The sequence below is a fragment of the Mirounga angustirostris genome, unplaced genomic scaffold (assembly GCF_029215605.1).
Source record: "Mirounga angustirostris isolate CCGP_5_RB_7025 unplaced genomic scaffold, mMirAng1.0.hap1 SCAF_3, whole genome shotgun sequence".
In the NCBI taxonomy this organism is placed as follows: Eukaryota; Metazoa; Chordata; class Mammalia; order Carnivora; family Phocidae; genus Mirounga; species Mirounga angustirostris.
In genome coordinates this window covers 57390807-57405467 of record NW_026991711.1, presented here as the reverse complement: position 1 = coordinate 57405467, position 14661 = coordinate 57390807, and the positions used below count along the sequence as shown (strand labels likewise).

General features: G+C 36.0%; 1 protein-coding gene across 4 annotated transcripts in view; it reads left to right on the top strand.

The window, feature by feature from the left end:
- SUCLA2 (succinate-CoA ligase ADP-forming subunit beta) overlaps window positions 1–14661 on the top strand; it is a 46242-nt gene that overhangs the window by 25828 nt on the left and 5753 nt on the right. For all 4 annotated transcript variants that reach the window (XM_045869444.3, XM_045869443.3, XM_064586109.1 and 1 more), the window contains 4 exons: window positions 3561–3689; window positions 6505–6643; window positions 10780–10941; window positions 11036–11178. In XM_045869444.3, the coding sequence (XP_045725400.1) occupies window positions 3561–3689; window positions 6505–6643; window positions 10780–10941; window positions 11036–11178 (573 nt within the window). The remainder of the gene's footprint in view (window positions 1–3560; window positions 3690–6504; window positions 6644–10779; window positions 10942–11035; window positions 11179–14661) is intronic.

Sequence of the window (14661 nt, the reverse complement as noted above, 5' to 3'; positions counted from 1 at the left end):
TTTTTTTCAAATGCTTTTTCTGCATCAAAAACTTGATTCTGTTAATATGGTGAATTACTTTGATTTGTGTATGTTGAACCATCCTTGCATTCCAGGCATAAATCCCATTTATTCATGATTTTTAATCTTTTTAGTGTGTTACTGAAATTGGTTGCTAGTGTTTTGTTGAGAGTTTTTGCATCAGTATTCATCAGAGATAGTGGTTAGTAGTTTTCTTGTAGTATGTTTGTCTGATTTGGGTATTAATGCTGGTCTCACTGAGTTTGGAAGTGTTCCCCTCTCCTCAGTTTTTTGGAAAAGTTTGAGAATTATTGTTAGTTCTTTAAATATTTGGTGGAATTCTTCAGTGATGCCCTTTGGTCCAGGGCTTTTCTTTATTGGGAGGTTTTTAATTACTGATTTAATCTCCTTACTTGTAATATGTTTATTCTATTCAGATTTTTTTTTCCCCTTTAGGACTCATTTTTGGTTGATTTGTTTCTAGGTATTTTTCCATTTCTTTTAGGTTATCCAATTTGTTGGCATGTAATTGTTCATAGTAGACTCGAATGATCCTTTTTATTTCTGTGGCATCCATTTGTAATATCTTCTCTTTCATTTCTAATATTTGTTGTTTGAGTTTTTTCTTTCTTTCTTAGTCTACCTAAGGGTTTGTAAATTTTGTTGATCTTTTCAACAAACCAGCTCTTAGTACTGCATGGAGCACTGGATGTTATACGAAAACAATGAATCGTGGATCACTACATCAAAAACTAGTGATGTATGGTGACTAACATAATAAAATTAAATTAAAAAAACCCAACTCTTAGTTTGATTAATTTTTTCTATTTTCTATTTTATTTCTGCTCTAATCTTAATTATTTCCTTCTTTCTGCTAACTTTGGGTTTAGGTCTTTTTTCTAGTTCCTTGAGTTGTTAAAAAAAAAAAAAGTCCCTGAGCTGGGTGCTTTTTCCCAACTTTTGGGAGCTGTGTTGACTTCTTTCTGCAGTATTACAAGTTCTGTAGTGCAGTATTACAAGTTCTACAGCATCCCAAGATGCTGAGCTCTCTTGTGTTCTCAGTTGTGTCATGTCTCCCCTGCACCACCAATTAGAGTATGCTTTTCCTAGTCAGTCCTCCAAGTCAGGTGAGACAGAAACCAGTTGCTTTGTAGCCCCCTGAAAAGTAGGAATGTTAGAGATGCATTCTACTTCCCCCTTTCCCTCCCAAGGAAGAAACAGGGCATTGGGCTATTTCTCTTGATCTTTAGCTGTGTCAGCCTAGGGGAGGGGCTGCCTTGGATGAAATGAAATGGCTTTTCTTACCTGTTTCATTGCATTTGAACTTAAGGTACTACAATTTCCTAACTGGTTTCTGGCATTCTCATAAAGAGATTTATTCTCATAGAAGGAAGTAAAAATTCAGATCATATATTGTTAAGTTAGTGTTTCTGTGGGAGGATGAGGTTTAGGGCTTCCTATTCTACCATCTTGCTGATGCTGATGTCCATAGTTTTGGGGGGTGCTTTATTAAGTAGGCATGACTGATTAAATCATTGGCCACTTGGTTGAGCTTAATCTCCAAGCCCCCTTTCCTCCCAGAAGGGTGGGCAGATATCATGTGGCTCAAAACTCCAAACCTCTAATCACAGTGTTTGTCTTTCTATCCTGGCCTGTGGCCTACCTGAGTCATCTCCTTTGTAATACTAGGGGTGCACCATGAGTCACTTCATTAGCATAAACTGTCAGATGTAGTGGAAGGTTTAAAGGTTGTCCAGACACTGGGAACAAAGGCCAGCCAAATTCTTTATTACATACGCATATTGCAATCTAATCACATAATATAAAATTTAAGGGGTATGAAGATGTACAAGGAAGTATAAATCTCCCACCCACCTGTTTCTCAGCCACCCAGTTTTTCTCCATGGAGGCTGGTACTATTTTTTAAGTTGTTTTTTCACTTAAGTAACAGTTAATTCTCTTAAAAAAAGTAATAGGTTATTTTTTTTCCTCTTGGCTATTGCCTTACTTTGAGGATTTGAAGGACTGTTTTGTTCTCCAGGCAGTAATGAATATAATACTATTCCTTTACATTATGTCTTAAAATGAGTTTGTTACTGAAACACTAGTTGCTGGGATAGAAAAGTGAAAATAGTCTTTTGTTTTTGTTTTTGCTTTTTTCCCATGAAAGTCACCCCTCTCCCCGATTAAGAATACTATGTTCACGGGGCGCCTGGGTGGCTCAGTCGTTAAGTGTCTGCCTTCGGCTCAGGTCATGATCTCAGGGTCCTGGGATCGAGCCCCGCATTGGGCTCCCTGCTCCGCGGGAAGCCTGCTTCTCCCTTTCCCACTCCCCCTGCTTGTGTTCCCTCTCTCACTGCCTCTCTCTTTCAAATAAATAAATAAAATCTTTAAAAAAAAAAAAAAAAGAATACTATGTTCACTGTAAAAAAAATTGGGGGGGGTGGAATAGTGACACAAAATAATAAAAGTCTTATCATGTAATGTTTTCCCATCTTTTTTTTTTAGTTTGTGTGATTAGTGAATGGGTACACTTTTAAACATACTTCATGTTAAAAAACCCCACGCAATTGAGAATAGAATCTAGAGTTTTATATCATTTTTTTCCCACGTAACACTACTGAGATAGTTTTCTATATCATTAAATAGTCTTCAGTAATATGGTTTTACCACTTCCTTGTTTTTGCATGTAAAGAGTATTTCCAGTTTTGTGCGTAAATTAACAAATCTATTAGATTATTTTGCTCTAAGGTTTTTTTCTTGATTGATTTTAGATGACTTAAAAGTTAATTATTTACTATTTACATCTTATCTTCTTATATTGTTCATGATAATAGCCAGAACTATTGTTTCAAGGTAGGTAACTTTCTTTTTTACTAACTTGCAGTAGGGCTAGAGCTTATAAAATCTTCAACTTTAATTCATTAGACTTTCCTTTTTAAATATCAGTATCTTTTTTTTTTTTTAAGATTTTATTTATTTATTTGAGAGAGAGAGAATGAGAGACAGAGAGCATGAGAGGAAGGAGGGTCAGAGGGAGAAGCAGACTCCCTGCCGAGCAGGGAGCCGGATGCGGGACTCGATCCCGGGACTCCAGGATCATGACCTGAGCCGAAGGCAGTCACTTAACCAACTGAGCCACCCAGGCGCCCCTAAATATCAGTATCTTTTTTAATGATTTTTAAAAATGTTCTTTAAATAATACTTTAATTGCCCTTCAGTTCTTAAGAAAAGTGCACAGGTTATATTTTATATATATATGTTATATATATATATATATATTATATATATTATATATATTTTATATATGAATGTTTTTCCTTCGCAGGTGAACTATTGTCTTCCTCTACTTTTTTTTACTTCTTTTCCATTATTTCAAATGAATGCTTATAAAGGGGCACTGTGCAGGAGGTATAAGGAGAAATTCTCCAGGAAATTTAAAAATAGGAGTGGGGATTGATAGATGCCTAAGTCTGATAGTGTGCATAAATAGGTTTTAACATTTTATTGAAGGGTCCAAAATAAAATCTGGATGTTTTGTCTGTTTCCCCTCTTGCTAGGGTCCTGTATTAATAGGAAGTTCTCAAGGTGGTGTCAACATTGAAGATGTTGCTGCTGAGACTCCTGAGGCCATAGTTAAAGAACCTATTGATATTGTAGAAGGCATCAAGAAGGAACAAGCTGTCCGGGTATGTTGTATTCTGAAAAATTTCTGTCTAGCTTTATTGGATAATTGTAATACTTAATTAAAAAATGAGAATTAGTGAAGTGATTGACGAAACTTAAAAAAAATTTTGAGTGTCAAGGCATGTTAATATCTTGTTTGAAATGGAAACTTTTAGAAGTATCTACATTATTTCCTTTCTTTCCATAAATATTTCATTACTTGTCTTTAAAAGGTAAGGATTCTTTTAAAATAGGCACTCTATCATTGTTATACCTAGTAAAATTAATAATAATTCCTTAATATCATTACTTACTTACCTAGTCATTCCCATTCCCTTGTCTCAAGTTTTTCTTTTTTTTTCTTTTAAATTTGTTTGAATTGGGATCCATATAAGGTCTTGCATTGCTTTTGGTTATTGTCTCATAGGTCTTTTTCTAATTTAGAGGTTTTCTTTCCCTCACTCTCTTCATCTTCTTTCATTTGTTGTAGACACTGGGGTGATTATACTTTATTGTTTATCATAGTCTGGATTTTACATCCCCATGGTGGCATTTAATATGTTTCAGCCTCCCCTTTATTTCCTGTAAAATTGTATGGAAAGGTAGGGACACTGTCTTATATATCCCTGTGATAGATCAGTGATTTTATTTTTTGAGGGGTTTATGGGTGCTTTTGAGAACCTGATGAAAGCGATGGACTTTTAGTGTCTGCACATACAGAGTAAGTTTTGCCCACAATTTAACTAGTATTCTGTATAGTCCTTTTTGTGTGCTTCTCCCCCCCCCACCCCATTATCCACCCTTCCCACCCCCTGCCAAAAAAAAAAAAAGCCCAACCATGAAGTTTAATACCATGGCCTGTGAGAGTTGCTTGGTAAGGTTGGTAATACTGCTGTTGAATTAAATTGTTTAGTTTGGGTATGAAAAATAAGTGACCCATCTTAAAAGAAAAGTTTGAATATTAAAGTTTGAATGAAATTACCATCTATTAGTGGGAAATTATGTCAAAATAAGCTTATGATATTGAAGTACAATAGAACAGGAATTTTTGACTGGCACAAAGGTTTAAAGGAGATAGAGAAATTACTCTGATAATGTCAGTTAGGCAAAAGAATGGTATAAATCTTTAAATGGGACAGAGGTTCGATTCATTAGGTAGTTATGTAAGAGTGATGACTGGAGGGGTGCCTGGGTGGCTCAGATGGTTAAGCGTCTGTCTTCGGCTCAGGTCATGATCCCAGAGTCCTGGGATCGAGTCCCGCATCTGGCTCCCTGCTCCTTGGGAGCCTGCTTCTCCCTCTGCCTCTCTTTCTCTGTCTCTCATGAATAAATAAATAAAATCTTAAAAAAAAAAAAAAAGTGATGACTGGACGGTTAAATTTAGATGAGAAAGAATACTTGATTTACAAGACTACTTGAAGGCATAATCTACTAAGATTATAGCTTTTTGAGTGATGAACAGAAATAGTACCAAGCATAGCATTTGGTAAATTACTGTCATTCTGGGTTGATCAGAATTCTGTCGTAATTCTCAAATGTTTAGATCTAAAATGGTGGATTATGACCTGGTGAAAATCTTTCTTAATGAAATAAAATTTCATTATTTCTCATTTATTTCTTCTTATTATTTATTTGAAATAAGTTTTTTTTTTTTTTTTTTTTTTAAGATTTTATTTATTTATCTGTCAGAGAGAGAGAGCATACAAGCAGGGGGAGCGGCAGGCAGAGGGAGAAGCAGGCTCCCTGCTAAGCCAGGAGCCCAATGCAGGACTTGATCCCAGGGTCCTGGGATCATGACCTGAGCCGAAGGCAGATGCTTAACAGACTGAGCCACCCAGGTGCCCCTGAAATAACTTTTAATTGAAAATCACATTTCTTAGCTTGATTATCTACTTTATTGGCATTTGATTTTTTACAAAAACCATATTCACCCTTAAAGAATTTAAGATTTTCTGTAAAAATGTATTGCAGCCTTAGACAGCAGTTGGAAAAGAGGTGAATGTCCTCCATCGTGTTTTTGAGCAGTGGCAGCAGTTAGAATAAGCATATAGACATGTAGCTTCTGTACCAGTGGTTCAGAATTGCTTATGGAACTTCAAAAATTGTGGATGGCTTGGTCCACTGTAGAACTTGTGAACTGGAACTGCTGGGTTGGGACCTTGGGATATGTATTTAAAAAATAAATAAATAAATAAAAAATAAAAAGCTCTTCGGTATATCTAGTTAGGAATTTCTGCTCAAGCCTGTAAACTCTTCTATTAGATTGGAAGCTTAAGTACCTATATCTTTTGGGCTTCACTTACATTAGGTACTCCGTAGATTTTTGAATGAATGCAGTTATACTGGTTTGACTGAATGTGTCCTCTGCTTGGTAGACATTCTTCATAAATTACCTAAAAGGTAAAATAAGGTGACTTAATATTTCTGCTATCATTTGGACCATTGGGATTGTCAGTCTGCCTTTTATATGTCATTTTAATAAAATATAAGCCTCTTCTTCCAGTTTAGGTTTGCCATAAGGCTTAGAGGCAGTATGGAGGCTATGGAATAAACACTGGAACTGGAATCTAGGCAAATGGCAAGTCACTTGACCTCTCTGAATTTCTTTCTCATTTATAAAATGGGCATACTACTTGCCTTGTGAGAATTTTGAATAAAAAGTTTTGTTTAACCATTTAGTAATAGTAGCTGCTATTTCAGTCATTCATGTTTGACTACAAATGATTCATGCTTATCATTTTAATGATAAATAATAAGGTTTTTTATTTACAAGAATTTAATGTTGATTGGATAGATGCAACATACCTATACTATAATAAAGACACAAATGAATTTCAGCTTGCACAGAAGATGGGATTTCCACCTAATATTGTGGATTCTGCGGCAGAAAATATGGTCAAGCTTTACAACCTTTTCCTGAAATATGATGCAACTATGGTAGAAATAAATCCAATGGTAGAGGATTCAGATGGAACTGGTAAGGTATCTTTTTTTATCAAACATTAATGATGTATTTACCAATCATGTTTCACTAAGGAAGTTGAACTCATAAAGGAGTGAACTCACTCCTATGTAGAAACTTATTTTATAGTAAATAAAATGAATGTGAACAAATATTAAAGATACCTATTAAAATAAACACTTTATATATTTTTGTACACATGGGGGGGTTAATGCTGCACTGTACAATATGGGGGTTACTAGCCACATGTGGCAATTAAAATTAATTAAAATGATATATGATTAAAATATTCCTCAGTCGAACTAGTCACATTTCAGCTGCTCAGTAGCCACGTGTGGCTATCACATTAGACAGCACACATATAGAATATTGCTATCATTGCAGAAAGTCCTTTTGGGCAGTGCTGAGTAGAGTATCCAGTGTGGTAGTGAGTAATGGCTGTAGTTATGGGAAGTAGCCATTTTAGTCTCCCACAAGTTTCAGACTTTAGAATCATCATGGATCTTTATTATTACAAAGGGTAGACTTTGTTACTTGAGTCCTTTTAATATTTTTATCCACTGGGGAAATAAGATTAGCTTGTCACTTTGACACCTTTTCTTTTGTAAGTGTTTAAAGATTCTGAATTACCACACTTTCCATGTATAGTTATTTTAAAAATATAAGTTGCGTTATTGTAGCGTAAGTTTTTCTTGATTATTTTTTATTTAAATTCAGTCAGCCAACATACAGTACATCATTAGTTTCAGATGTAGTGTTCAATAATTCATCAGTTGCATATACCACCCAATGCTCGTCACATCATGTGCCCTTCTTAATGCCCATCACCCAGTTACCCCTTCTCCCTTTTCTTGATCATATATTAATCACTTTTATTACTGTAATTTATTGGATTTTGTTTCAAGTCACTTTGGACATTGTAACCTCTTAAGCATTTGTAGATCCTCTTTCACTTTTATACTTCTAATTAGTTATATTCTTTATTATACAAATTGATTTTTGGTTGGTCATTTATATGGTTGTATAAAGAATGAGTAAATTCTCTTTTGATCATACAGGTAGTTTATAAAACTAAAAAAAAATTTTTAGAAAGGGTAAAGGCACATTTTAAAAATGAGATGTTCAGTGAAGGAGAATTATTTGTATAAAACAGGTATTTCTTTTTTTTCCTTATGTAATAATAACATTGAAAGCAAGATTCCTGAATTATTTTCAGCTGTGGAATTCTGCAGCCATATTCTCTTGCTAAGAGAATGTCTTTGTTCTCTTAAAAACCATTTTTTCCCTTTGTATTTAGTTTCTCTTCTTTGTATGCATTTCTATATATTTTGAAGGAGTTATTTTTCTTTGCTGATTAAGAGCATTGTATGTTTATTTTAGAAAATTTGCACCAAGGAATATCGATAGGTTGGAAAAAACTCATATAACCTCATTACCTAACACCATTTTAATTTTTTAGTAGTTCATTTCAATCTCTAATTGGGAACATATTGTCTATTCAGTTTGTATCTTTCCTTTTTTAAACTTAAAACTATATAATAGAATATTTTGATGTTAAGTATTTTTCAGATTTTAAATGCTTATATATTATTTGTATATAAATATTTGCAGTCTTGATTCGTATAGATTCTTAGAATTTTGGGGTCAAAGAGGAGTAATATTTTCACATATGTTTGATTATTGGGTCAGGATAATAACATTTTGAGATGTATTTTGCCAGATTGTTGTCTGGAAAAGTTGTTCTAACATACACAGTGTCCATTTCATTGCCTACTTGTGCCAGAAGTGAGTTTTATATTGGGTTTAAACTCTGTCAAACTGATAATCAGGAAATGGTATCTTAATTTATTTTTCAATTCTTTGATTACTTGTGATGTTGAGAATTTTTCATGTTTATTGGGCATATGTTTTCCTCAGTAGACTGCAAATTTTCTCTTGATGTCTTTTGGTAACTGTGTTAGTTTCCTGTGGCTTCTATAACAAATTACTACAAATTAGGTAGCTTAAAACAACAGGTACTTAATGTCTCAGAGTTTTAAAAGCCAGAAGTCCAAAATCAGTGTTACACGAATTCAAGGTGCTCTAGAGGCTCTAGGGAAGCCTCCATTCCTTGCCTTTTGTAACTTCTTACGGCATTCTGTGATTTGTGGCCGCCTTATTCTAGTTTCTGCCTCTCTCTTATAATGATACTTGTGATGTAATTTAGGGCCCTTCAAGATAAGCCAGGATAATCTTCTTCTAAGATCCTTATTTTATTTTATTTTATTATTATTTTTTTAAGATTTTATTTATTTATTAGAGAGAGAGAATGAGAGACACAGAGCATGAGAGGGAGGAGGGTCAGAGGGAGAAGCAGACTCCCCGCCGAGCAGGGAGCCTGATGCGGGACTTGATCCCGGGACTCCAGGATCATGACCTGAGCCGAAGGCAGTCGCTTAACCAACTGAGCCACCCAGACGCCCCTAAGATCCTTATTTTAATCACATCTGTAAAAATTTTAACATACAAGGTAACATTCACAGGTTCTTATGTATTAGGACCTGTTTATCTTTGGGTGGCCATTATTCAGCCTATTACAGTACTCAAAGGAAACTTTTTTTTATCACTTCAGGTATTTTCTCCTGCCCCATTCTCCTTCCTTTATCCTTCCAGTATCACGTTAGGTAACTTCTTGCTGTCTGACAGGTCACTTTTTTTTTCAGATTGGGTAACTTCTGTTTATCTGTCTTCAGGTTCAGGTTCATTGACCCATCTCCAATTAATACATTGTTAAGCACAGCCAGTGAATTTTTCATTTTAGGTATTGTACTTTTTAGTTCTAGATTTTCCATTTGGCTCCTTATGATAGTTTTATTTTCTACTGAGGTACCTATCTGGTCTTTTATTATGGCCATATTTTCATTTAAATCCTTAAACATATTTAAAAGAGCTTTCGGAGTCCTCTGATTCCAAATCTGGGTTGTGTTGGGTTTGGGTCTTCTTGACTGCTTTTTCTCTTTATCGGTGGTCATATTTTCCTGTTTTTCCTTCACTGATCTAGTTGTATACTGGATATTTTGGGAGATACAGTATAGAGACATAATTCTTTTATCTTCCTCTGAAAGAGTGTTGATTTTTTGTTGTTATTAGTAGTTAACTTAGCTGGACTTCAAATTTTGTCTCTTGTGTTGGGTAGCCTTCAGGGATAGCAAGGAGAATGTTGTAGTTAATTGGAATGAAGAAGGGATAAAGCACTGAAAGATGAAGTTGGGAGACGTAACCTTCATATTAGCCATTTTGGTAGAGTGCTGGAGGTAAAACCTGATTAGAGTGGATTTAAGGGAGGATGGTGGGAGGAAAAATTTGTGCAATGAGTTTAGGCAAAGTGGTTGGCAGATGTAAATATTTTAGGTTTTGTGGCCCACATATGGTCTTAGTTCCTGCTGCTTTTCTTCATATCCTTGTTCTTCTCCTTCTTCCTTTTCTCTTCTTTCTTCACAACCCATTCAAAATATATAAAAATGTGAAACCTGTTCTTAGCTCACAGGTAATGCAAAATAGGCATAGGCTGAATCTGACCCCTGAGCCATAGTGGTTTTTCGCTGACGCTTGATTTAAACAGACAACTCTTTAAAGAATTTTTGTTGTATTTGAAGAGAAGAGTAAGGGGGAAGAGGTGGCAAAATATTTTTTTTCTGCTTTTTTATGGTGGGAGAAATAACAGCATTTTTGCACATCATTGGGATTTAGCCAGTGGCAAAAGGGGGGGCAGTTTATAATGCAGGAATGATAGAATTGTTGGAACAATGTCCTTAAGTAGGTAAGAGGCAGTGGGGTCCAGGGTGCGTGTGAAGGGGGATAGCTCGGTGCTTGGCTGGTTAGTTTTTGGTAATTTTAAAACAAATTTTGAGTGTTTTTGAAGTGGTTTTTTTTTCCCTCTTTTATCTGTTATCATTTGCCTAGGATGAATGTAGAACAAGTAACTTTGGTGAGCAGTTTTAATTCCCAAATATTCTTTTTTAATAAACAATTTGAATACATTGTGAACATAAATTGAAATACTTTCAATAAGTAACAAAACCTTTTTCCCCTAAACTGAGAACATTTGATTATTGGATGGTTTATTATGTTTGTTTTGAAATTAAGATCACTTTCTTTTTTTTCCTTCAAAGTGCTGTGCATGGATGCAAAGATCAATTTTGATTCTAATTCAGCCTATCGCCAGAAGAAAATCTTTGACTTACAGGACTGGACCCAGGAAGATGAACGGGAGAAAGGTGCAGCTAAGGCAAATCTCAACTACATTGGCCTTGATGGAAATATAGGCTGTCTAGGTACCATGTATTGTTATGTTAAAGTTGGACTGGCTGAACTTAATTTATTTTCTTTGTGTTTGTTGTTTATACAAGTCATTTTCCCTCTTGACAGTAAATGGTGCTGGTTTGGCTATGGCCACAATGGATATAATAAAACTTCATGGAGGCACTCCAGCGAACTTTCTTGATGTTGGTGGTGGTGCCACAGTCCATCAAGTAACAGAAGCATTTAAGCTTATCACTTCAGATAAAAAGGTAAGGGCAGGGCTTATGTTTTAGAATTTGAATGACGAGAAGTAACTTGATTAATTAGTAGATCTGGTCATTACAGTAGTAGAGCATTAAATTTCAGAAGACCTAACTAGTTTAGAAAAAGTTACTGAAATCGATGCAATAAAAGTTAACTAGAAAAAAAGGTAAAATTTCCCACTGTAATTTAGAAAACAAGATGAAGATATATTAGATGGTATTAGGTAATACTATAAATGGTAGTGATCTGGTATGGGAGCCATTCCTGTGGAAAACTGCTGGAGATGGTAGTTGACCACAAAAGCCCAGAGATCTGGAAAATCTATAAAGCTACAAAGAAGAAAATTAAAATTACCTTTAATGCTGTCTAGAGATAATTTTTGTTACTATTGACTTGATCATTTTTTTGACTTCTTAATGCTTGTATATTACACACACACACACACACACACTCTCTCTCTCTCTCTCTCACATTCCCTGTCTTTCTCTCTTTCTGTTTACATATATATCTTTATAGAAACAACTTTATTAAGATATAATTCACATGCCATCTAGTTCACCCATTCATAAATATATATCTTTCAAAACACATAGTTTGAGTTTTCTGGCTAGCATATCTTGAACCACTTTTTGCATTCACTAAGGTGTTCTTCTAAAACACTCATTTTAATGTTTGCATAAATCTTTCATATGTAGATAGGCCATAAGTTAGAACTATGATTTTATAAGTGATTATCAGAATACAAGGGATGTGAAGCATCATGATCCAAAAGATGCACAATATTATCAATCATTTTTTAAAAATATTTTATTTATTTATTTGACAGACACAGAGAGAGGGAACACAAGCAGGGGGAGTGGGAGAGGGAGAAGCAGGCTTCCCGACGAGCAGGGAGCCCGATGCGGGCTCGATCCCAGGACCCTGGGATCATGACCTGAGCCAAAGGCAGACGCTTAATGACTGAGCCACCCAGGCACCCCAATTATCAATCATTTTTTAAAGAAGTATATCTACTATGTGGCCATTGCGAGTTTTGTAAGACTTACGGAAAAATAAGATAGTGGCTTCTGTGGAACTAGTTTTACTGAATTCAGAACTGAGAATTCCTCATTGGTAAGGAGCATTTCTTACTCACTGTTGCCTCTTCCTGTGGCTGGCATAGTGCTCAGTGCATACAGAGGTCATTAATAAGTATTTATTATGGATGCTGCTGACAATGTACCTTTTTACTTATGATGTTAGACTCTAGAATTTTTAAAAAATCTGTTTTACCACTTTTTGAGCCTCTAGAATTATTTGCCATGTTTTGTTTTACAAAAAGCATTGAACTGAAATGAGAAATAAAAGTGCTTTATTTTCCTAGTTTAATAACTATTCAGAAAATAAACAAATCTTACTGGAACTATATTTCTATAGCTTTTTTTGGCATAAGCTCTAAAAGCAGAGTATTAGCTAATTATTTAACTGTTGAGTACTTACTAAGGTGAACTAGAATTCTAATTATTTTTCTAAGTATGGCTTTTAGGGTCTAGGTACAAGAATGGAGAAAAGCATATGAAGAATTTCCATGTTGTGGACTGACAGGAAGGGCATTGGAGTTGGAAACAGGCCAGGAACCCTTGGAGACAACATGGATAGCATTGAAGTAGCTGTATACTTATTATGTCTCTTTGTGTTGGACACTGTACTTGGATTTGGGAATACATGGTTACTTGGCTCAAGGCATTTATAGTCTGACTGGGATGGTAAACTAAATGTAGTATTGTGGGAGAACAGAAGTCAGAGCTGGTAACAAGTAGGAGAATCAGGGAGGCCTTCACTGAATGAACGATTTCTTGAGAAATTGAGTGAGTTAGGCAAGAGGAAGAAAATATACAAAGATATGTAGATTCCAGGGACGCCTGGGTGGCTCAGTTGGTTAAGCGTCTGCCTTCAGTTCAGGTCATGATCCCAGGGTCCTGGCATCGAGTGCTGCATCGGGCTCCCTGCTCAGCGGGGAGCCTGCTTGTCCCTCTGCCTGCCGCTCCCTCTTCTTGTGCACTCTCTCTTTTTCTATCTCTGATAAATAAATAAAATTTTAAAAAAAGATACATAGAGTCCAAAAAAGACCACTGTGTTTATGGAATGGTAAGATGCTTATGTGTAAGAATACAGCATTATTGGAATGAATGATTAATGTTGGCAAATTGAGACATTGTAAAGATCTCTATCTGTAGTTAGGGCGTTTGGATTTTAACTTCCTTACCCTAGTCCATACAAAGGGATATATATATATAAATATATCCCTTACCTTTTTGTTTATTGTTTATTTATTATTTAACTTATTTTTTTTTAAAGATTTTATTTATTTATTTGACAGAAAGAGACAGCGAGAGAGGGAACACAAGCAGGGGGAGTGGGAGAGGGAGAAGCAGGCTTCCCGCTGAGCAGGGAGCCCGATGTGAGGCTTGATCCCAGGACCCTGGGATCATGACCTGAGCCGAAGGCAGACGCTTAACGACTGAGCCACCCAGGCGCCCCCTTATTTAACATTTTTAAAAAAGAAGATAACTGTTAATAGAGGATGAAATGGAGAGGAGGGAGGCACTGGCAGGAGAGATAATTCAGTTGTTATACCTCCTTGTGCAAAAATATGAAGAGGTCCCTGACAAAGGTAGTGTCAATAAGAATAAAGCAAAGAAACCCAATTTAAAGGCATGTCTGAGATAGAATCATTAAATTCACTTTTTCCTTTTTGTTGGGAGGCCATGGAGAAGGGTTGGTTAGGTTAACAGTAGGACTTTTGTTTGGGGAGAATCATTGGGTGGCAGTGCCTTTTGTGTAGTCTGAGGCAAAGTAGAGAAATAGGTGTTTCTGACTGAATGTGTTAAGCTTGGATTGTGGTGACTGTCTAGCAGGTGATTATAAGGACACTATACTTCTTGTAATGGTTGGATGTATATTAAGGAAGTCCTCAGTACTTTGAGAAAAGTTGAAGTGTTAGGAGTTGGTAAGATGACCCATGTGAGTGAGAGGCTGAAACCAAGAATGTGAACCCCTGCCACCCCCAGAGCTGAAGGATTGAATAGAGAAGGAAGACCCAATAAAAGAGAGAAAGAACAAACTGATAGTTGGAGAGTAGGAGAGAGCAATGACATCCAAGGCCAAGGTAGAGAGTTTTGAGAAGTAAGGGATAGGCAGCAGTGTCCATCTGTAGGAGTGATCAGGTAGAGTAAGGACTGAATTAATGATTGGGAACCCTAGCAAGAACAATAGGGGGAGAAGGGGGCAGAGACCAGGTTATAATGGGTTCAACTGTGATCAGGAATTGAGGGAGTAGAGACTTTCAGGAGAGATTATCCTTTCAGGGTATTTTTTCTTCCTTCCTTCCTTCCTACCTTCCTTCCTTCCTTCCTTCCTTTATTTGAGAGAGAGCATGTGTGCGTGAGCATGAGTCGGGGGAGGGGCAGAGGGAGAGGGGGAAGCAGACCCCCTGCTGAGTGTGGAGC